At 37.1% G+C, this 24,830-nt stretch overlaps 1 protein-coding gene across 4 annotated transcripts in view; it reads left to right on the top strand.

Moving 5' to 3' along the window:
• Nucleotides 1–24,830, top strand: part of GC (gamma-glutamyl carboxylase) — a 66,798-nt gene that overhangs the window by 9,244 nt on the left and 32,724 nt on the right. For all 4 annotated transcript variants that reach the window (XM_081760329.1, XM_081760330.1, XM_081760331.1 and 1 more), the window contains exons 2-6: nucleotides 6,316–6,615; nucleotides 7,333–7,488; nucleotides 11,016–11,181; nucleotides 13,063–13,248; nucleotides 23,625–23,788. In XM_081760329.1, coding sequence (XP_081616455.1) covers nucleotides 6,330–6,615; nucleotides 7,333–7,488; nucleotides 11,016–11,181; nucleotides 13,063–13,248; nucleotides 23,625–23,788 — 958 coding nt within the window. In that variant the 5' untranslated portion in view covers nucleotides 6,316–6,329. The remainder of the gene's footprint in view (nucleotides 1–6,315; nucleotides 6,616–7,332; nucleotides 7,489–11,015; nucleotides 11,182–13,062; nucleotides 13,249–23,624; nucleotides 23,789–24,830) is intronic.

The following is a 24,830-nucleotide window of genomic DNA, read 5'->3' as shown; positions in this document are numbered from 1 at the left end:
AACTTCTTCTCATCACTAAACACAACGTGATTCCATTCGGATGTCCTTGACCTACGTGTTTGCGCAAACTGGAGTCGCGCCTGCTTGTGCGTCACACTTAAGGGTGGTTTACACTTCCGTTTCTTGAATGTAAGATATTGATCTTGATTCAAAATTTGACGCGCTCTTCCGGATGTGACAGGTAAGTTGCCAGCAGCAAGAATTTGGTAAGATGACATATTTCCGGCTGTTGCCTTGCGCACAATTAATCGTTTCGTGGACTCCGAGAGTTTTCTTGTTCTACCATACTTCCCGTTCTTTCCATATTGTGCACTCAACCGAACGTAATTATCAACTACACAACTTGAACGATTTAACCGTTTTGCAATTTGCCGATTTGACAGGCCCATGTCCTTGTACGCACAAACACGTGCTTGTTCCTCACTCGACGACAATTTTCCACGAGGCATGGCCCACACAACAGCTCACAGACGTTCACACCCCCGCTTCTCATATTGCACTGCGTCAGCTGATTCTCAAAGGCGCATCAGGGGTAGTGCTGAACGTGTAGAGGGCGCCAAACGACAAGTAACCATGGGTGCCTTTATACCAATTTCCACCCGACAATCGTTTCATTTCTCTTTTTGTGTAAATTACGTGTGCCAGTGACGTAGTAGCAAACGATATGCCTTTGATTTTGTACAGTATACAATATTACTTTGTAAATATATCACCTACATCCATCCTCGACATTCTTGCCTCCTCCTATTTTCGAATGCCCCTCTGCCTTTATACCAATTTCCAGCACTGTATCTGGTGATTATTAAATAAATAAATAAGAATATAATCATTCTACTCTGCTCTTTTCTACCATAAGCATACCATGTACAGGAATAGATCCACATGTAGATTTACACAATGCACTATTTCGTTAGTACCATAGTTGATGTGTTTGTGGCGCCTGTCGTGGCTGTTATCTTCCGACAGCGAAATAGTTTACTTCTCTTCACGTGCGTAAAAGTGAAATTGCTCATATAAATTTCTTTCAGGTGTGTCTGTTTCATAGTGATTTCTCTTTAAATTTTGTAGTCATAGGGGTCATTGAGCAAAGCAACGTTTATTTTAAAAATAATAAATGTATAACAGTTTCGCCAACTTTTAAAAATAATAAATGTGTAACAGTTTCGTCAACTTTTAAAAATAATAAATGTGTAACAGTTTCGCCAACTTTTAAAAATAATAAATTTGTAACAGTTTCGCCAACTAACTGAACTTATTGGCTTCATCAGACACTAAAGTTACAGTATCTGAAACTGTTACACATTTATTATTTTTAAATAAACGTTGCTTTGTTCAAAGATTTGTATTTCTAGTTTGTTATTTAAGATAGCAAAGCTAGTGTAAACCAGTTAGTCATAAGGAATATTACATAAAATTTTATTTCTAAAAATAAAGGTGCCGGTACGCTGAACACCGTGCTCGTGGGTTTTCTCGAGGTTCTCCCGTTTCATCCCACTTCATTCATTCCACCATTTCATTCATTTCTCATCTTCGCTCTCCTTTAGCCTACCCGGCATATCCGTGGGACGTAAAGATTTCATTTTTCCCATGTTCATAATGGTTTAAAAGTAGTATACCTTTCAGGGTAATAATAATAATAATAATAATAATAATAATAATAATAATAATAATAATGTTCAGTACCATATCACTGCAGTGTTGTAACTAAAAACCCTTACGTACTTATACATAATGATGGTTTAAAAATGTCTGATTCTTACACCTTAATTTTATAATACAATAAACGTAATGGTAAATTTTATTTCTTATTTATTCTTATTTATTTCTTATTCTTATTTTAATGGTATTTCTTATTGATTTGTTTCTTGCGTTTTTCTCTTCTAAATGAGAAGCTGTATTGTAAGCTGCTATTATTTGTTTTCAAAAGGCATCAAGAGTTCCACAAATACTGAATCTCAATAACGACATACATACAGTACATTGTTTACATAATGTTCTTCAGTATAGTAATCATGCTACCAAAATGTTCTACAAACCTCTACTAAATTAATGAATAAACTTTGAAAAAAATCTAGGGGATGTTTCCACTTAATCCTCTTTCTAATAAAGAATAAAAACAATTAATTGGATATTAAAATAGAAACTGAGTAAAGGATTCTCTGCGGAGGTATCTCAACAGAATTTGTGTACTGTCTTTCAGTTTAGTCAAACTTCAGCGACAGACATATTTGTTGGATTTTTTTTTCATTGTAGGAGGTCAGTCTTTTCACCCCCCCCCCCCAAAAAAAAAAATCTGGTCGGTTCAGAGCTTTTATGGTTTATATTACTGTGCGAAAAAGGAAGTCGCGAGAACGTAGCAGCGAGTTAAAGACAGAAGAACCCAAATATTTCTAGTTTCTGAATACAATTATAACTGAATTCAAGAAGGAACAATGATTCCCAACTCTCTCTCTAGAAAGAAAAGGAAAAAAGAAAACAATAAAAAATACTGATTTTCAAGAAAACTATCTATATATTTACTATTTGGTATTTTTGAAGTTTCTTGTCAACCCCTTTCAAAGGCAGAAGAATAATTCCGTTCTCATGAATAAGGTCTCGCTACGCCGTACCGTTGCGTACTGCCAGAAATAAAACTATATATATACTTTCTTCCTTCCTTCCTTCATTCATTCATTCATGTTATTAGCACAGTAACATTGCAACTGACATTTGCTCTCCCGTCCGTCCAGTATGGATCAGGTTTCGCTGTCAAATTTCTGAGATTAACTATACTGGCCCACGTCACTAGGAGAAACCTACAGGTGAACTTCAGTATTTGTGTGAAAGGTGTAAAATGTAAGACATAGATAAAGCAAGCACTCACCTCTATATCTTGATGGGATTTGAGATTTATATGATTTCGATCCTCTTTGGGACTTTCCCCGGTAAGATTTTTCGTAGTTGCACGTACTACTTTATACAATCTCTTCGAGACGTTCCTGGAAAAGTTGGACATAGGATCACTCCAAGAACATACTAACACATTATTACGTGTACTTCTTCACTTGTAGATTTCCGTTCATAAACACTGACACTTCAATTATAAGTGTCACTGTTCATATTCATAAATTCTAAAAATGGCGCGTGTAATGTCAATGTTTACGTTCTTTCTTCTACTAGTACTTATTTGTGACTGGGGGGGGGGGCGGTGATTCAGTGGTAGAGCGTTCACCTTTGGTGCATGGGTTCGCGGGTTCAAACCATGCTCCTGCGAAGTGAACTTTGTGGTGGACAAACACCGTGTGCGTTGGTTTTCTCGGGGTTCTCCCGTTTCCTTTCACTTTCTTCATTCCACCATTTCATTCATTTCTCATAATCACCGTCTCCTTTAGCCTAGACGGCATAACCGTGGGACGTAAAACTCAAAAATTTCATTTTTTTGTGACTGGGTTGCTAATCCGCGTGGATTCCGATTTGATCCCGATGAAGAGTTCCGGCGATCCGGACTGATACAAACTCCATGTTGGTTCGGATCTTACTTTAAACTGTAGGTTTAATTTCATATGGGCTCAGCGGTAAAAAGGAATTCTGTCAATCTGTTTCCCCTATAATTTCAGTATGTGTTCTCTCACTGTTTACTAAAGTCTAAAACAAGAAAGAAACAAATGGAAGAAATTTTAAACTGTTGTTAGTATTCTGTGAATGTTGTGAGTTAACAATAATAATAGTGTTGCAATAGGTCGGTAATCGGCTGGGGCCGGGTGGATGTTCTTCCCATTCTCTACCACAGTACTACTAGGTTTACTTTTGTGGTTGTGTGTGTGTTTGTTTTCGATACTTTATTGGAACCCCCGAGCCCCGATTAACCAGTCATCTGCTGGCAATGTTTGTGGAAAGTCTGCTACAGTTGCATATTTTAATCGAAAATTTCCTGTCTAGTTTGTGAATGAAAAGAAAAAAATCAAAAGCAGAAAACCTGATGGTGTCGCTAGTAGCAGAAGAAATATAACATCCTGGTGTATGATTGTGATGCGGGTTACTTCACAAATCCAATGATTAGGTTTCTCAATGTTGTTTTAACTTATTTCTATATTGTAAAATTATCTAGGTAAGGTAGTACGTAGAATAATTTAATACACGGGATTCGGTTTTCCCACAATCTTTTATAGTAAGATGCATTTTTATACATAAATATAACACTTAAAGTCACTATAATTGTGGTCCGGATACCAATACAACGTTCTCTATGTATTTTGTCTGGGTAAATAAGTGTCCCAAGGCCCAGACAGCCAAGGGAAGAATACCACAAAGCTCAAGGCAGTCAAAGAGATGTTAAGGTCCCGCAGAGCTTCAATCAAGCTAAGCGGGCAGAAAAACTACAGAGCTCCAAGCAAGCTAAGCGGACAGAAAAGACACGGAGCTCAAAGCAAACTAAGCGGGCAGAAAAACCGCAGTGCTTCAATCAAACTAAGCGGGCAGAAAAACCGCAGAGCTCTGAACAAGCTAAACCTGCAGAAAAACCGCAGAGATCCAAGCAAGCTAAGCGGGCAGAAAAGACACGGAGCTCCAAGCAAACTAAGTGGACAGAAAAACCGCAGTGCTTCAATCAAACTAAGCGGGCAAAAAAAAAAAAAAAACCGCAGAGCTCCAAGCAAGCTAAGCGGGCAGAAAATACACGGAGCTCCAGGCAAACTAAGTGGCCGGGAGACCTCAAGAGCTCGAGACAGGCTGAGAGGCTTGGGGTAGGTTAGATCTCTCAGAGCTGCAGGCAAGCTAAGAGAAGAGGAATAACCAGCCAAAACTGATGCCGATGAAGGTCTTATGTCGTGTTTTATACCATCTTCTGGACAGCGCTGGTGCTAGTGTAACCTCTTCTGTCACGTGACCTGATGATGAGGCCTGTCGCCTGCTTGCTTGTAGTAGTTGTAGTAAGGGAGAGCTTTTTAAACAAATATAGACCCATGTAGAATATTATAATATTTTCTGAAATTCTATAATCTCATAATAAGATACATATACAGTATGGCGCTAAATACGTTGTACAAAAGCAGAGGAGTGATTCCCGAGAGTAAAACAAACAAAAAAGTTCCAATAAACATAGGGCGAAAACCCCATCTTTTACGTGTTATAGGCTGCCGAAATCATGAAAAAAAAATGAATTTTAAAGATTCATAGCTCCAAAACTATGGGACCTACCTTGGTCGGGTCAAGACTTCACTTAGGAACTAGTATGTGCCCTATCCAAAAATGTGTGTTTCAGAATCGTGAGGTGCTTCCACAACAATTTTTATAGAGGGAGTTTCACTACAGGCATATGATATAAATTACTCTCCAACTACCTCCACAAAAATTGTTACGTGAGTACCTTAGGATTCTAAAACATGTATTTTTAGATAGAGCACATACTAGTTCCTAAGTGAAGTCTTGACCCGACTACGGTATGTCCCATAGTTTTGGAGCTATGGGCCTTTAAAATTCATTTTTTCATGTTTTCGGCAGCCTATAACACGTAAACGATGTTTTTTTTTTTTTTTTTTTTTTTTTTTTTTTTTTTTTTTTTTTTTTTGCCGTATGTTTATTGGAACTTTTTTGTTTGTTTTACTCTCAGGAATCACTCCTCTGTACAGAACTTCATACTCTGATTAGTTTCTTCCATTGTATCAATAATGCCAGTAAATCATGAATTGTCCCCGTTAAATTTCCTTGTTATGTGGTATGAACAAGGTAGCTTGCATAGATTTATAGGTACCCACTGTACAACTTACAGGTACGGTGCGTTTTCTCGGGGTACTCCTGTTTCCTCCCAGATTATCATTCCACCAATTCTTCCATCATCATTCACTTGTCGTAATCACCTGTCTTCCGTAGTCTGAAGGGCATAATTGTGGGACGTTGAACTCACAAATTTCATTTCATTTTTACAGGTATCTCTAATTTGACTAGGAAATTTTAAGGCAAGGATTTTAATCAAGATCCATTAACACTATTTGGACAGTTGAGGAAAATAATCAGAATATGAAGTTCTATAAGCGGTCAGGGACGCCCGAAGAAAATTTTCTAGGGAAGGAGCATCTCCATGGTTGCTATATTACGACTGGTGTTTCTGGTATTTAATATACATGATTTACTACATTACGTATACATTTTCGAGAGCCATACCCCACCCCTGTCCCTCCTTCGGGTGCCCATGTAAGCAATGTGATTTCTTAAGGAATGCGCACTGAGGATGACTACATTTGGTTCCATCAAACTGTAACATAAGTGCAAATAATATGTAATTAAGAAAGTATTTGTGTATATAGCACAGCTCATGATTTTTTTCTTTCTTTTTCATAGGTTTTCTCTGAACAATGACTCTTCGACAAAGGAAGGGGCAAGAATCAAAATCGCACAGCAGCAGAAAAGATGGCAGTGCCACGTCATACCTGACTACATTGAGAAGAAAGCCCCTTGAACGAAGCGGAATACAACAACAGAATCTGAAAGAAACCTCAGAGACACTTTCTTCCAAGTTATCGAAGACTGAACTTCTTTTTGGATTTTCATTTAAAGATATTTCATCATTCGACAATCTTACATATTTGTTGTTCAGACCAACAGACCCAGCATGCCTTGGTGTTATTCGAATTTTATTTGGTACGTTAGGTGGCTGTATCTTGTACTTTCTGTAGTGCAGTAGAACCTTTGTAAGTTGATCTTGGAAGGGACTGTAATAAAGGGTTCAACACGCCGAACTTTTGTATTATTAATAATAAGTTACAATACGCAATGAACATATTTTAAAGATAAGATCTCACTTTTTTTTTAATACCTTTTTTTCTTTTTAAAGAGTTTTCGAGAAAAGTTATCCATTAGTTTCTTTTTGTTTTTTATAATACCTCAAGTTTCCTGCCTCATTCTTTTTAAGTTCTCTGATCAAGGCGGCAAGAAGTAAAATTCTCTTAATTGTTAGCCACAAAAATTAAGAATAGAACACAACTTATGTGAGTTCATATTCTCGGATATTCCCTAAATCACGGCATCTCAAATAAGTATTTTGGCATTATAGCTCGCGTAACTCTTTGACACAAGCCGAACAAGTGCCGGAAAGAATGCCTTATAGTCCCCTATTGTTTCTTCTTAATTGAGAAAATATTTATGTCGAGTTGGAGACCAAATAATATAATTAAATGTTAGAAATAACCAGTGCATTTCATGTTGTTAATCGCTTAAGTTATTTACATACCAACCCATTATAAGATCAGTTGCAGATTCCTCAATGGTGAAGAAACTATAAGTATTATAGACATATCTCCATGACCTGTTTCTGAAAGAAAAGGTTTTGAAAATCAATAATTTTTGTTACTGTTCTAGGTTTGTTGATGATTTTAGACATTCCAGAAGAACGCGGCTTGTCTGATGCAGATATCAAATGGGGAGATACGAAGGAATGCCGTTTTCCACTCTTTAACTTCTTGAAGCCACTACCACTTGAGTGGATGTGTGTAGTGTATCTCATCATGTGGTTAGGTAAGCAAACAACATTGAATATGAACTAAAATAAAATCTATAAGGTTCGCCCATTTCTCCCTACCATCATTTCATCCATCCACTCCAGCATAATTTCATTTCTCAGTAACTTCAAACTGAATATAGTTAATGTTCAAACGCTCAAAAATTTAAATAATCATCTCACTTAGTTTAAACTTCTGATTCCTGAAACTTCCTTTCACTTTTAAGCTTTCAGCTCTGTCCCAGTGAACAAGGCTTTAGGGCGGAGCCGAAAACTTGTGAGCACAAGGGATTTTCACGAATTAGTATTTAAAGTAGCTGAGCTGAATGTAGTAATTTAAATTTCTGTAATACACAGAACACAGAGAGCATTTAGAACTTCTGGACTGCCATTTAGGATTTTGAGAGAGAGAGAGAGGGGGGGGGGAGTTAAAACTGTGATCAGGAAAATGAATGAAATGTTTGAGTTTTACGTCCCTCGCTTATGCCGGTTAGGCTAAAGGTAATGATGAGTAATGAATGAAATGGTGGAATGAAGAAAGTGAGAGGAAACGGGAGAACCCCGAGAAGACCCACGCACACGGTATTTGTCCACCACAAAGTTCACTTGGCGGGGCCTGGAATCGAACCCAGGACCCCAAGCGCCAGAGGTAACGCTCTACCACTGAGCCACCGCGGCCGCGGACTATAATCAGGTTTTGGAGGGAATTACGTGGTGTTTAGTGACAGTGTTTTCACTTGTCTTTGTGGAATTTAAATAGAAAAGTGCTCTGGGGTTTTTCTTTTGAGATTTTTTCTGTTCTCTTATTAACTAATTCTATAGCCTATGAAACCCGGAAGTTCAATGACGTGTTCACAGAAGCTCTCCATTGACTTCTGTCCTTAGCCATCTGGGATCCAGTTTCTACTTTGTATTCCTCTTTCTGTGAGATCCATCTTAAGATTGTCCTCTCATTTGCGCCTACACCTTACTAATGATCGTTTTTCGATTGGTTTTTCAGTCAAAACTTTGAAAGTGTTCCTGCTTTCTTTCATTCTGGCTACATGACTTGCCCACCTGAGATTCTAGACTTGATGACATTTACAGTGTTTGTTAAAACAGTATAAAAATGCAGTTCCTCGTTATGAAGTTTCCGCCATTCTCCATTCCCGTTCTTCCTGGGTCCTAATATCCGTCTGAGGATTTTATTCTCAAATACTTTCAGACTGTGTTCTTCCCTCAGAGTGAGCGATCGTGTTTCGTAACCATACAGCACAATAGGCATGGTTATCATTTTATATATATTTAAACTTCAAATTTCTCGATAGAATTCGCGACGACAAAAGATTGTAAACTGAGTTGATTTTGAGTTTAACGTCCCTTTTAGCAGCGAGGATATGTGGGAAGACCTACTGATTAACGTGGAATCCGAACTATATGAGCTCCCGCCGGAAATCGAACCCGGGTCTCCCACGCCAAAGGCACGTACACTAACTGCTTAGCCACGAAGGAGCTCAGATTGTGAACTGAATAATAACTGAATTATCTTGCTTTCAGTCAGCATTTAATTTCTTTGTGAACTTGATTTCGATCTGTTAATATTGATCCTAGATATTTCTCTTACTGTTATTGCTAATTTGAGTTACTTCCTTGTTATATATTTTGTATTTTATTTATTGTTTTAGTCTTTCTCGCGACCTTTGTTTTAATTTTATAAGTAGTTTTTAATCTCTTATTTGTGGAATTTTCGTTTGAATTACACTTCTGTTGAATTTTTAAAGTACAGTATGTGTCGGCCATTGGCCTTACTTTGACGGTGATAAGTAGCCTCACTGCTGACGTCCTTATTAAACCATAATCATTCAATTCATTGTATAATTTATAGAGGCTGATTTTGTTTAAGTTACAGCAATTAGATTTATTTATTTCGAAATTATCAAGAATAGGAACTGTATCTGGAGGTAAATTAGTACTGGTGATTATGTAGTTCTTTTTTGATAAGAATATGAGGAGTTCTAAAAGGAAAAAAATGAAATGAAATCTTTAAGTTTTACGTCTCACGATTATGCCGGTTAGGCTAAAGGAGAAGGTGATGATGAGGGATGAGTGAAATGGTGGAATGAAAAAAGTGAGAGGAAACAGGAGAACCCCGAGAAAACCCACGAGCGCAGTGTTTGTCCATCACAAAGTCCACACGGCGCAAGCTGGGATTGAACCAGGGATCCCCAAGCACCGGAGGTGAACGCTGTACCACTTAGCCACCGCGCCCCCAGTTCAAAAGGAAGTAGAGCATTGGCGTCCATATGGAGAGCAAGAAATCGAGATCTCCCCTCCCCACTGTTGGTACTCGAAAACATATTACGTACGAAAAAAAATGGAAAGAAAAAATTATTAAGTATTCTGCTTGTTGGTAGGTCTTGAGACCCCTCTTCTTCTTAGGTTAGGAAATTGTTTCTTTCACGTTACATGAGTACAATAAGTAGTTGTTTGTTTACTGATCTTATAGGATGCATATAAATACAAAACAAAATTCAGCAATCGCCGAAGCATCTAAGGGATTTAGGATTTAGACTTCTGGGCCTTCAGCATTTATGGCCATGTTAGCCCATCACGTTTTGAGGGCTAACGTCTCTCGGCGAGCACACTATGCTGGAAAAGGGAAGGAGAAAACGAAGCAGCCTGGGACTATATGTTAGGTACCAACTCCGGCATTTGCCTGGTGTGAACGAGGAAAACCCAGGAAAACCATTCAAGACGGTGGGCCTGTAAAAGATTTTTACACTTCTTCGACAAAATGCCTCCACTGGGAGTCGAACCCGGGACCTCTCGCACCGAAGATGAGAGCCCGAAGCATCCAAAAATGCAATAAGGGATATACATATAATACGGTGAAGAAAAGATCATCAGTAATGTAGTTCTAAAAGCTTTTTTAAAGATGACTGATACTGAAGAAATCGAAAAATAACCACTCAAGTAATACATGTTTGGATGCTTCAGTAAGTGCTGAATTCGGTTTAGTAAGTAGCTATTTATTTTATTGTATAATGTTACCAGGCGTTCCCAGATGTAAAAAATCTATCCCCAGACAAAATAGTCCTTTTAATGGATTATGTTAGTAAAATAAATTAAAGTTGAAATCTCGGTTTGGCCTTCAATTTGGACCTCAAGGAGTTGATGCTGATAAGCTTGGTTGACATACCGTCCATTACCGAAATTCATAACAATAATCGTATGGTCCTTTGTTCCCACCACATGCGCTTTTCCTAATTTATGGGTAATAAGAAACACTGAATTGAATATCTTGAACTAACAATTCAATTAGTGATTATGATTACTGAGTGGTACCTATGAGCATTACCAAACTCACCAGTAGAAAGCCGATCGTTGGAGCGCCGGCAACCCATTTATCTGGTGCTACCGGTAAATTCATGTTAGGAGATAAGAGCATATTGTGTAAATATCAGTTTTGTGTTTGTATTTGGAATATTCAGTGTAACAATTGAATTTTAAAGTGCCTGTAAACCATCAAGGATATCGTTGGTAATACTTGTTTTTTGCATTTTAGGGGCATCTGGGATAATGTTTGGAATGTATTTCCGTTTGAGCTGCCTTGCTTTTGCCATTCCATATTGGTACATATTTTTACTGGAGAAATCGTCATGGAATAATCATTCCTATCTGTATGGATTGCTTTCCATACTTCTTTTATGCTCTAGCGCTAACCGTTACTGGTAAGTTTTTTCTTAAATCCGTTCTGTACTTAGAACTGATATATGTGTAGGCGAAGAAAAATATATTAGTCTAGAGAAGAGATTTTCAGTTGGGATCCACGAAGAATACATGGTGTGCCACGAAAATATTGCCAGGAGTAATAATAATAATAATAATAATAATAATAATAATAATAATAATAATAATAATAATAATAAACATCGTCCCCAATGCGAGAAGCAGTTCCTGATGTTTAATACAAGAGTATGTTAATTGTGGTCATTAAATATTAAAAAGCAACAATATCTTAGAGAGAAATTTCAACAAACAGGAGCAAACTTTTAACATTGGGTTCAACGTTATTATTATTATTATTATTATTATTATTATTATTATTATTATTATTATTATTATTATTATTAGGTATACCACAAAATGAGAAACCTCGCTGACGCTTTCGCCTTTGGTGCGAGTGGCCCCGGGTTCGATTCCCGGTGGGGGCACTCAGTTAAAAAAGTTAAAAAGCTTTTTCAGGCAAGCCGTCCTAAATGAGGTTTTCCTGCTTTTTCCTTATTCACATCAGGCAAATGTCGAGGTGGTACCTAACTCATAGGTCCCAGCTCGCTTCCTTCCTTCCCTTTCCTCGGATAGTGTGATCGCCGATGAACATCTTCCTCATCCGTGACGGGCTAAATGGCCATAGATATCGAAATCCCAAAAATCTAAATCCTAAATCCTAAAATGAGAAACCTTACTGAACTCATAAATTCTCATACGTACCGTATTGATTTGTGTGGTCAGCACCTTCGAAGTAGTCCCCTTCGGCATTCACATACTTTTGAATTCGCTGTTGCCATTTTTGATAACTATACTGGAAGTCATTTTCTGTGAGTTCTTGCAAAAGATCTGCCGTTTTCTTCTTGAATTCGTCAGCTGAGGCATAGCATGTTCCCTTGAGACCAGGCTTTATTCTCGGCAAAAGGAAAATCACAGCGGCCAGATCCGATGAGTAGGTGGAGTACTTCATGAAGTAATGTTTTTACGTGCAAAAATTGGCCTGAACAGGTAGAGCCTTATGAGCTGCTGCGTTGTTCTTGTAAAGAATCCGTCCATTTTTGAACGGTTGGGACTTCATCTTTTTTTTTTCTTCTTCTTCTTCTTTCTTTCACGAAGTCTGGTCAAACCTCTCAATATAGTAGAGTTAATTGCCTGTTTCTCCAATTAGGAACCCACTCAGACATTATAATTCCACTAATGTCAAAGAACACAGTAGCATTGTTTCACTTTTTGAGCGTCACATCCGTGCTTTTTTTCGGTCTGTAGAAACTCCCCCTCCGAGGGACGTTTTTTGCCACTGAAAGACTTTACTCTAGACATGCAAGTATCACCGTATGCAGTCAGATTCGGAATGTTTAAGTGGGCGACTTTATACAAGAAATTTGATGTTAATCCTCTGTCCATTTTCCCGTAGACTTCCATTCAGGAACTAATCCTAGACGATAATAGTAAGGAAGAAGATTTCACCAAAGTGTGATACATCTGATATGGAATTAAAACGTAGTCTAAGAAATTCAAAGTGCTGTTGGAGAATACTGGGGAATAAGCTTTTGTTGTTTTGAACAGAAAGTGTTTTCAAATTGTATACTTACCTGTGAAAGATAATAGAAGAAGCACTCGTTATTAAAACATGCTTTCGGTTGCAGTGCATGCTTCAGTCCATCCTAGCAAATTAAATATCAATTTTCTCATTCGCACACAACACAACAAATAAAATATTTATTAGAAAAGTATTCAGTAAACCACATGTAACTTCGTGTATCCGTTTACTTATTATTACAAATTTTAACATGAATTTTATCATTGTCGTTGTCAATAAAGAAACATTTGTGTTTCTGTTTCAGGTCAATAGATGGCATGAGGAACAAAGATATAAACAATAGCCATGTCCCTCTTTGGAATTACGCCATCTTGCGATTTCAGATCTTTATACTCTATTTTATTGCTGGGCTGAAAAAGATGGATCACGATTGGATTCAGGGATATTCAATGACCAATTTGGCGAAACATTGGGTGTTTCAGCCATTTCGGTAAGTATCATTATTAGAAAGAAAAAATCAATCCAACAATACATTACAGTGTTTACAAAGGCGTATCTTCAAAATAACTGTGATAGACGAACACTAGGTCGTGAGAGGGTTTATTACCGAAACAATGGGAAGGGATCATTTTGATACCCCTAATAAAATCGAGCAGAGATTACTTAATTCGATTTAAATAAGAACCTTATTTATACTTCGAGAGAAATTATCATATAATATAAGCATGACAATCCCCAATATGTAAGCTTTCTGCTATGATATTGTACTTTATTTTATTATTATTGTTTTAAAGTACTGCAATTGATTAGACTTTTTCCACTGTTTAGATGTATAGTATATCAGCTAAACATATATGGGAGCTGCGTTGGCTCAGTGATAGAGCGCTTACCTGTGGTGTGTGGGATCCTGGGCTTTATTCCAGTTCACCCTAGGTGCGCTTTGAGCTTTGTGGTGGATAAACACAGTGTACGTAGGGTTTTCTCGGGATTCTCCCATTTCCACCCACACTTTTCATTCCACATTTCGTTCATTATCATAATTATCCGTCCCTTAGCCACGGTGGATAATTGTGGGACGCTAAACTTAAAAAAATAAACACAAACATTTTGTTAATTGCAGTCATCATTATAGAAAAAGTAGAGAAATAGGCGCCGTGTTCCGGCGAAAGAGTAAACAGTGGTACAAATTTTACATAGTAATCTCAAAATGTGGAGTAACGAGGGCGCGGTGGCTCAGTGGGTAGAGCGTTCACCTCCTGTGCTTGGGGTCCCTGGTTCGATCCCAGCTCGCGCCGTGTGGACTTTGTGGTGGACAAACACCGTGCTCGTGGGTTTTCTCGGGGTTCTCCCGTTTCCTCCCACTTTATTCATTCCACCATTTCATTCATTTCTCATCATCACCGTCTCCTTTAGCCTAATCGGCATAACTGTGGGACGTAAAACTTAAAGATTTCATTTCATTTTTCAAAATGTGGAGAATATTCGTTCATTGCTTCGCCAGCTCAATTTACTGACGTTTAAAAGGAAAATTACAGACATTGTTGGGTATCTCAGAATATACATAAACGTTGAATTATTTAAAACCAGTGGAGTCACAATGGCTTAGTGCGGGGGTTACGATGGATCTCTGGTGCTGGGGTCCCTATTTCGATCCCCGGCCAAGTAATTTTGTATTGGATAACTCGGGTTTTGCCTGTAGGCTTTCTCGAGTACTTCCATTCCTTCCACATTCTCATTCCCCCAGTTCTTCCATCGTCAATCACTTGCCTTAATCATCTGTTTCCCTTAGCGTAACGGATATATAGTCGTGGGATGTTAAACGGAAAGGTTTCATTTCATTTAAAAGAAGGCAACCAATATTTTTCATACTAGAAAAGGGCAAACAGCCGACATTTTTAAACACCAAATTATGTGTAAGCCTATCCAAATACAACAATGACAAGTTGTAGCACATGTGTATAGTTGGTCTGTAACAAAACATGGTATCGTAATTGTCAATGCACTAACGCTGTAAGTAGACTTCATGTACAAGGTGCACACTAAAAGTACGTACCATTTCGTTCTATTTTCTAAGAACAAGGAAATATAGGGAACTAAGTGTCTATTTCTAAACAAACTCATCTTCTTTATTGATACACAGTTGCTGTCGTTCCGTCCATTATCTGTAGCATGTAGCATAATCATCTTTGCGAGGGTGTTTCAGATACTGGAAAATAGCACTTCCAAGAGGTGATCTACTGGCAAAATGGCATCCACGAAAAGAATCCTTAAGATTTGGGAACAACCAGAAGTCAGTCGGGGCTAAATCTGATGAGTAGAGTGGGTTGCAGAAGTTCAATACCGTGGTCAGCCAAGAATGAGGTCAGGACGTTAGCACGGTGTAGCGATACATGGCAAAGATTCTGCATCCAAAAGTGTACGAAAATACTCGCCCGTAATTGTACGACCTTTTGAAACAGAGTGGAACAATATCACTCCCTAGGAATCCCAGAATATAGCGTACAGTACGTTCTCATTGAAGGCCACCTGACGAAACTTTTTAGGGAATGGTGAATCTATGTGTTTACATTGCATCGACTACCATGTTGTTTCGGGGTTGAATAATGGAATCTATGATTCATCCATTGTCACATTTTTCAAGAAATTGCGTCCTCTTCTAAAGCGTGTCAAATTTGCAACACTTGATCGAATACTTGCCTTTTTTGGTCATCATTAAACATTCGTGAAACCTAGAAGGGAAAAAATATTCCTTAGGCCCAGCTAGTTTGTAATTATTCGTTCTACAGTTTTCATTATTAGCTCCAGTGTATCACAAATCTGCATGGTTACACGCCCATCTTCCATGATGAAATTTTTAACACAGGCAATGTTAGTGTTAGTTGCTGCTGGTTTTTATGTTTAGACCTCTGCTTATCTTTCACACTCGTTTGCCCTGCTTTGAACTCACACTCCCACTTCCTAACAGTGTTTTCTGCAAGACTACTATCATCACACACATACCCTTCAATTGGAGATAAATACCGGCTGCACAGCATCCATCTACGGTGAGGAATTTCACAATTACTCGTTCCCCTTCAACCGAAAATTCCATGTCCCCAAGCAGTATCGGAAATACGTTATACTCTTTCAGGCACCGTGACTCGAGTGCTGCCACCTAGTAAACAAAACGTACACTGCGTAGGTTGGGTCTCTGATAGCACAGTTGCTTTCCATAAATAACAAAAAAAAAAAAAAAAATGTGGACTTTAAAACAATACGGCACGTACTTTTGATGTACACCTCGTATAATTGCTAATGCTTGCTATAAGGTGCATTATTCGAAATAAAACCTTACCTTGCACCTAAACCGTTCTTTATATTTAGCATTTGACTTCCATTATATATTTTGGCCGGCCCTCTCTGTGGTGATCGATTCGTGGCCCTGAAATGTAGCCGAAAACTATTGTCGTTGTCCTTGTCCTATAACTGAAGGAATACCTCCCAAGTATTCTGAACACGCATACTTTAAATTAAACACCAGAGAAATTTTAATCACTTCCTAATAACTGGCATCAGCTTTTCGTCTCATGCGGTTGATATCCATTCTATGTCCTCGCCTTAAATTATACTCTTTACGTGTTTTGTATTCGTCTGAATCGTATATACATACACTTATCACTTTTCACTTCTTGAATATATTCTTGGAAAATCTTGTCCTGCACATAAAATTTCCTCTAATGTTCCAAACTCTCACTTTCGTTACATAAATCTCTATAACACTTGCTTCCTCCCACTTTCTTCATTCCACCATTTCATTCATTACTCATCATCACCGTCTCCTTTAGCCTAACCGGCATAACTGTGGGACGTAAAACTTAAAGATTTCATTTCATTTTCTATAACACTTGCCGAAAATATACTACCAGACAAAATTAAAGTTATGTCAGTTTCTTTGGAGTAAGTTCTTTATCATTATATACTTTTCACTTTTCATTCCTTTAAATGTTTGTATTTTTTGAATACTGTCGATAAGGCTATCCCCCCTACTTCAATTGTATGTCTTTTCTGTGTTATTGCCACTAATAAGATTTTATTTTTATGTCTTTCAGACTACTTCTTTTCTACTTGAAGAATTTCTGGAACCAACTGTAAAGAATTGTTGCCAGACTGTTACTGCGAATGTAAGCCTTTATAATAATTACTACTTGATTCCACGTCTTTATCTTGTTTGAGTAACGAAAGTAAATAAATATGCTTCATTTGTCTTTGCACTATTACGTCACATTGCTGATCAAGATTCTCTTTGTCTTAGTTGAGTTCAGGTTTTTCAGTTCTGGTGAAGAATACTTCAAAGTTTTTTTTTTTTTTTTCCCTTCATATTGTTGAAGCACCAATGTAGAACTTCTTCTCGATTAAGTTCAAGACGTTCTCCCCTTGCATCCCGTACATTCCCTAATTGGAGTCCTGATGTTGAAAGTTCTACATTCGTGCTTCAACAATATGGGAAGAAATGTCTTTAAATCATTTTTATCAGAACTACGAAACCTGAAATCAACTTAGACAAAGGGAATCTTGATCAGTGATGTGACGTAATAGTACAAAGACAAAATAAGCATATTTACTTAGTTCCATAACTCAAACAAGATGCAGACATGAAGTCTAGTGGAAATATTTACAAAGACTTAACATTCACAATAACAGTCTGGCAACAGTTCATTACAGTTGATTCCAGAAATTCTTCAAATAGAAAAATAGCAGTCTGAAAAACATAAACATGGACAGCCGTGTGCACCAACGAAGTTTAAACGAGCGTTCACTCAAACGTATTCAACATTAAACTTTCAAGTTTAAACGTGGTTCCAGGACTTTTGTTGCCCCATTGAAAGTCGAAGTTCAGTACATCTCGTTTAAGTAAACTTCGGTAAATTTGTAAAATCGACTCTGATTGGTTGTCGTCTTCTTTTGTCTTTAATCTTCGTTTAACAAAGTAACAAATGAAGAAAGCATACCGTGTGCCGGTCTTTTTGACTTTCGAGATTGTGTGCATACAGTTTGAGTAGTCTAATTTCAGTGATTGTAATTTGATGGAAAAAATAATGAAATCACGAGCAAAAATTTTTCCGAACACGAGAAATGCATTGTAATATCTATTTTTTCTGGAGGATATGCATATTCTGTACTTGTACAGTATTAGTTATGTATATTGTCTTAGGTTGTTTCGATTCACTGCTCCAATTACTGATTTGTTTACGTGATTCCCACACACCCAAATCACTTGTAATTGGAGCAGTGCATCGGAACATTGAATAATGTGTGCCATAAACTTGAACTGTTTCTGTTGGCGAAATGCTTTGGCCCTTACTCCCTTAAGCCTCAACAACACTAAAACTGAAGTTCGAAGATCTTCCTCGCTAAACATTTTAAATGGATTACAACGATCTTTCATTAATCTATGAGGCCAAATCTTCTCTAAATACTCTAAATCCTCAAGATCACTTTCGGACATCGTGTGCATTACAATAACAAATTCCATTAAGACTACAGGCTAACTTCGATCAACGAAGTTTAAACTCCTAAATTCGGCCGTTCAAGCTAAAACTAAGTTTATCCACCATTTGACCGAGATTTAACCTTCAACGTTGTTGGTGCATACGGTCAGGAATCTTATTAGTGGCAATAGCACGGGAAAGACACACAATCAAAGTAGAAGGGCAGTCTTGTTGACAGTATTCAGAAAATACAAACACTTAAAGGTGTGAAAAGTGTGAAGTATATAATGATAAAGAACCCATAACACCACATACATTGTCATAACTAATTTTTTTTTCAGGCAGTATTCTTTCAGTAAGAGTTACAGAATTGTATATAACAAGAGTGTGAGTTTGGAACATTAGAAGAAAACTTTATGTGCGGGACAAGGTTTCAAGAATATATCCAAGAAGTGGAAAGTGTTAAAGTGTATGTACACTCATGTCCAAAATTATTGTCGCATGTCTATAAATGTGTTTTTGTAGGAATATAATTTGAAAACGAATTTGCCCGATAATTCTTATAACGTTAGTATGCATATAATCGGCAAAGACATGTATGTGGCAAATTTCATATCAAACGAGCAGTAAATAAGAACAATAAAACGAAAATAAAACTTTCTTGTCCATTTAGCAAAAATAAAACTTTTTACTCATTCTAATTTTCGTATTTATAATTCTTTTCCTATGAAATTTATCACAAATATGCATTTCCCGATTATACACATAATATCAATATTAAAAGTACCCTGCCAAATCATTATCAAATTATATTCTTACAAGAAAACAGTTATAGATATGCGACAATCATTTTGGACATGAGTGTACATAAGATTCACTTAAATACACAACACGTAAAGAGTGTAGTATAGTGTGAGGACATAGAATGAATATTAACCACATTTGAAGAAAAGAAGATGCTAGTTGTTAGGAAGTGATTAATTTTTTTAAATGTTTAATTAAAAAGCACTGGCGCAAATCCCGGGGGGGACGAGGGGGACATGTCCCCCCCAATGTTGGACCTGGGGGGGACTGTCCCCCCCAATAATCAGACTTAAAAAGTGCTTTTTGGGACAAGTGTGATGATGTGTCCGACTGCCACAAAGGAATGTAAGATTAAATTGATTTCTTTTGGCTTTTCCATTTTTTTTTAGAAAGAATCGTATTCTGTAGTATTTCAAACTGAACTTCGAGTTGTAGTGCGTTTATTAGTCTCATCAATATGTATTAATTCCACTTCCGCTATTTGGGCAGAAATTGCAATAAATGCCAAAGGAAGATGTTCCCCTCTCCTCATGCTGGAAAGTTGTCTCAGCTGTAGGCACGGGCACAAATTCCGGGGAAATGGGGTGACATGTCCCCCCCAACATTGGAACTTGAGGCTCTCCCAATAATCCGATTTGAAAAGTGCTTTTTGCAGATAAGTGTGATGATTTGTGTCCAACTGCCACAAAGGAAAGTGAGATGAAATTGGTTTCTCTTGACTTTTCCATTCTTAGTGAAAATGAAGGCTTGCGACTGTGCGTGATGTAACCTGATATGAAATCTTATCTCCTCCTCTCCTCTAGGCCCTAGCACACGAAGATTATATAGAGCTCCTTCGTGGCTAAGCGGTTAGCGTACGCGCCTTTGGCGCAGGAGACCCGGGTTCAATTAACGGCGGGAACTCATGTGGTTCGGATTCCACGTTAATCGGTAGGTCCACGTCTCATATAGCCTCGCTGCTGAGAGGGACGATAAACTGAAATTCAACTCAACTCAACGAAGATTATATAGACTATTCAATGTCAGTAGAACCCATCTTTTCAGTAAATGCGCATTTCATCTATTTGTAGTATCAGCCTAGGCATCTACTCATGCTTCGAAAGCTAACACTGTAGCCTATGAAACCTGGAGCTTCAATGCCGCGTACACAAAAAATCTGCACTGACTTCTATCCTTAGCCACGTGGATGCAGTTTCTACTTTGTATTCCTATTTTTGCAAGATCCATCTTAATATTGTCTTCCCATCTGCCCCTAGGTCTTCCTAATGGTCGTTTTCGGATTGGTCTTACCGCTAACCTGGAAGGCGTTCCTACTTTCTTCCATCCTGGCTGTATGTCCTGGCCACCTAAGCCTCCTAGACTTGATGACCCTAACAATATTTGGTAAGCCATATAATTTACGTAGTTCCTCGTTATGAAGTTTCCGCAATTTCCCATTTCCGTTTCTCTTGGGTCCAAATATTCGTCTGAGCATCTTGTTCTCAAATACTTTCAGTCTATGTTCTTCCCTCAGAGTAAGCTACCATGTTTCGCAACCACACAGAACAACAGGTATGATTATCGTTTTATATATTTTTTAAGCTTCAAATTCCTCGACAGAATTCGCGACGACAAGAGATTTTGAACTGAATGATAACACGAATTCCCTGTTTTTAGTCGACATTTAATTTTTTCGTGAATATGATTTTCGTCTGTTAATATTGATCCTAGATATTTGAAACTATCCACTTCATCAAAAGTGTTATTTAATATTTTAACGCATTCATAATTTGCCACATTACGGTCCCGACGCACTTCCATGTATTTAGTTTTCTCTGCATTTACTTCTAAACCCTTGTCCCTGCAAGCGTTTAATAAGACTTCTGAATTTCTTTCTATTGTTTTCCTATCATCCCCTATTAAATTTACATAATCAGCGTACGCATAACCTGGTGAACACCATTCAGCTCTAGGCCCTGGTTGCTATCTTTGATTTTCCTTACAGCATATTCCAGAGCAAAGTTGAATAATAATGGCGACAACGCATCTCCTTGTTTCAGGCCATTCTCGACGTGAAAGCTCGTGGCAAAAAAAAAAAAAAAAAAAAAAAAAAATTCCTAACCGGACTTTACTTTGGGATTCATTTAAACATACCTTAATTGATCTGATTAGCTTTTTCGGTATTCCAAATTCTGTAAGAATGTTGTGAAAGGTATCTCTCCTAACCAAGTCGTTAGCCTCTCTAAAATCAATAAATAGTTGATGTACCGGGGTATTGTATTTCCACTTTTTTTTCGAGTATTTGGCGAATGGTAAATATTTGGTCGATAGTTGATCGATTTCGTCTAAATCCACACTGATAATCTCCAATAATTTCATTTGCGTATGGGGTCAATCTTGCTAATAGAATGTTTGAAAGGATTTTATAGGATGCTGACAGAAGAGAGATGCCTCGATAATTATTAGTCAGTTTTGTCGCCTTTCTTGTGGATTGGAACAATGAATGATTCTTTCCTCTCTTGTGGCAATTCTTCCTTGTTGTTGATAAGGAGAATGATTTTGTGTATCTTGTTCCACAATTTTTCGCCTCCAGCTAAAATTAACTCAGCCGGAATTTCGTTTACACCTGGAGATTTGTGTTTCTTTAATTTCTTTATAGCGATTTCTCTTGTATTCGGTTGGGTTCCTGAATATACAGTTCTGCGGTGTGTATCTCCCTTTCTCCACGCACATTAGGTTTTGGCTGTGTTAAGCAAATCGTCAAAGAAATCTTCTCATCTATTTAAAATGCTATATATATGAGTGAGAACTGTTCCATCAGCTTTCTTTAATATAAGCTCGAGATTGATAGCCTTTCTTAAATTCGTTGAGAAAACTCCTTATACATGTCGCAAATGTTTTTATTTTTTTACTATTATCTTCAAGTTCCTTAATTTTAGCTTTCAAAAAATCGCGTTTCTTTGTTCTCAAAATTTTGAAAGTTTCCTGCCTGATGTCTACGAAATTGTGTAGTTATTTCATTCGAATTTTGTAGCTAACGTAATTTTGCGTTTTGTCTTCTTTGCTAGTTCGAACCATGGTTTGTTCCTACGTATTTCCGTGTGTCCCAAATTTTCTTTTGAGAGAGAATGCTTCGTAAGCAAAAAATAAATAAATAAAATAAAAAAATAAAAAAAAATCAATTGCTGGAATATTTTTCTACATAATCTTAAGGTTACATCTGATAACTAAAGAGTATAAGACATGCGTCAGATTTCTGTAACGATTCCTGTAATGTTATTGAGATTATCATCATTTTGCTCAAAGAGTATTGTTGAGTCATACATAATTGATATTTTTTCTTCATAATTTTCGGGAAGTCATTATTTATATTATTATAAAACAATTTTAACGTGGATCTCTAATTAGAAACATACCAATTATAAATATGCATGTATTCAGATTTCAGAATGTAATCACGGCAGTGATTTGTAATACTGATATGTACTACTACTTCATCTACATCGTTTAATATATAATATACTCGACAACAGTTGATCAGATTCATCTACCGTAATACGAGTTTCATCTCCCTTCTCTAGAATAAGCTTCAGATCTGCCCACTCCCAATGTTGAAGACAACCAATGGCGTATTTAGAATTTTGTTTCGAGGGGCTATGCCCAACACAAGGAAGGAAGTGGGCAATTGCCCACCTGAGTTTGAAAATTAAATACATTTTAATTTATGCATAAGTTGAAGTTATAATGCAAGAATTGCAAGACTTAAATCACAACTGACAACGGTCGATAAAGTGTAATAGGCGAAATGAAAGAAAGTAACGCCAAGAAAAGAAACAGAAAAGTAGAAAGAACGAAAGAAAGAACAAAAGGACGCTGTTCTTACATGGAATGAAATTTGACAAATACAGTATTATTTTTGAACAAAGAGCATAAGAAAATGGAAAGTCAATGACATTCTTAGAAATGGTAAGGATTATTGTTGCACGTGGAATGCGAAAAACTAACAAATTTATTTCGGGGGGAGCTTGAGCCCGATAGCCTCCTAAATACGCCACTGAAGACAATTCTGCTTCCCTGATCCTTCACAACATTGTTTTTCAACTTCATAAATATTTTGAACATCGGTTTTATATATTATATCTATATCTATCTATCTATCTATCTATCTATATATATATATATATATATATATATATATATATATATATATATATATATATGGGAACGGTCTTACCCGTCCCCCCCAATGTTGAAGACAAATTTGCGCCAATGTTAAAAAGTGTGTATGTTCAGAATACTTGAGGGGGTATTTCTTCAGTTACGGGACTAGGACAACGACAGTGGTTTCCTGGTGAGTTCTAGCCTCGTCTTAACGCCACGAATCCATCGCCAGAGAGAAGGCCGAAATATATATATAATAGAAGTCAAATCTAAATATAATCAACAGTCCGAGGTGCAAGACATGATTTTGATAGTTATTATCATTTATCCTGTTTTGATAAGTTTAGAAATGCTTCAAAAAGCTCATCTAATGAGTTTGTAAAAAAAAATAAAAAATAAAAAATAACAGGTTTTCGTTTCAAAGTCATTTACATACTTTTTACTTTTCTTTCAGATTGTTACTGACTACAGACCAAATTGATTTTTGGATAGTTCATTTAGGAGGATTCTTCTTAGACCTTACGATAGGTTTCTGGTTGTTTTTCGACCTTACAAGACCGTATGCCCTGTTCTTTTGTAGTGCATTTCATGCTATGAATTCTCGACTCTTTAGTATTGGTAAGTGCATTAAAAACTATCCTTACAGACTTTATTTCCAATATTACTGACCAGGGAAGAGTCCGAATGGGGCACTCGAGTTGCCGAACGACATGTATTAGACATGAAAGAGGGTGTGAAACTATGTGCATATGCAAATTTATAGCGGCTGAGGACAACATGGAAAAGCAGGAGAGCCGGAAGAAATATGGCCGACCGTAGGGCCCAGCAACAAAGAAAGCTAAAAAGTCACTCGTTTTACGCGTGAATGGCCACAGAAATAATGTCAAGTGTTTAGTAGTTGATACATGATAAGATCTGCTATGTCTGTAATTAACATCATGGTCACCATATTGAGTTGCAATCTTGAATTCGAATTCACAATGTAAAAGAGAAAGTGTGTCATGTGGCATATGAAATAGCACTGAAATTTTACCGGTAATTCATTGGTATTAACCATTTTGTAGTAACTTTATTGTGAGTTGAGAAGTACCATGCAAGAATGTCGTGAGGGAATATTTGAACAAACTGCGGAATAACCTGTCGGAATAATGTTGACACATGATGCACATCTAGAAAAAGATTACAAAGAGCATTTGCATGTGCAAAGAGCGGGTAATATTGCAGTGTTAAAGATGGATAGTTGTTGTCACGTTAATACACACGATACAAAGGAGGGCTGGGGATTACAGGTACACTCTGTCCAAAATTACTGTCGCATGTCTATAAATATGTTGCTGTAGGAATATAATTTGATAACGAATTCGCCCAGTATTTCTTACAATGTTAGTATGTGTATAACCGGCAAAGACATGTATGTGGCAAATTTCATGTCAAAAGAGCAGTAAATAAGAACGATAAAATGAAAATAAAACTTTCTTGTCCATTTAGCAACATTTTGTTTTACTCATTTTAATTTTCGTATTTATAATTCTTTTCCTATGAAATTTATCACAAATATACATTTCCCGATTATACATATAGTATCAGTATTAAAAGTACCCTGCAAAATCATTATCAAATTACATTCTTACAAGAAGACAGTTATGCGACAATCATTTTG

The sequence above is a fragment of the Thermobia domestica genome, chromosome 5 (genome assembly GCF_964235325.1).
Source record: "Thermobia domestica chromosome 5, izTheDome1.hap1.1, whole genome shotgun sequence".
In the NCBI taxonomy this organism is placed as follows: domain Eukaryota; kingdom Metazoa; phylum Arthropoda; class Insecta; order Zygentoma; family Lepismatidae; genus Thermobia; species Thermobia domestica.
The sequence above is the reverse complement of the archived record's forward strand: the minus strand, read 5'-3'. Positions and strand labels throughout refer to the sequence as shown.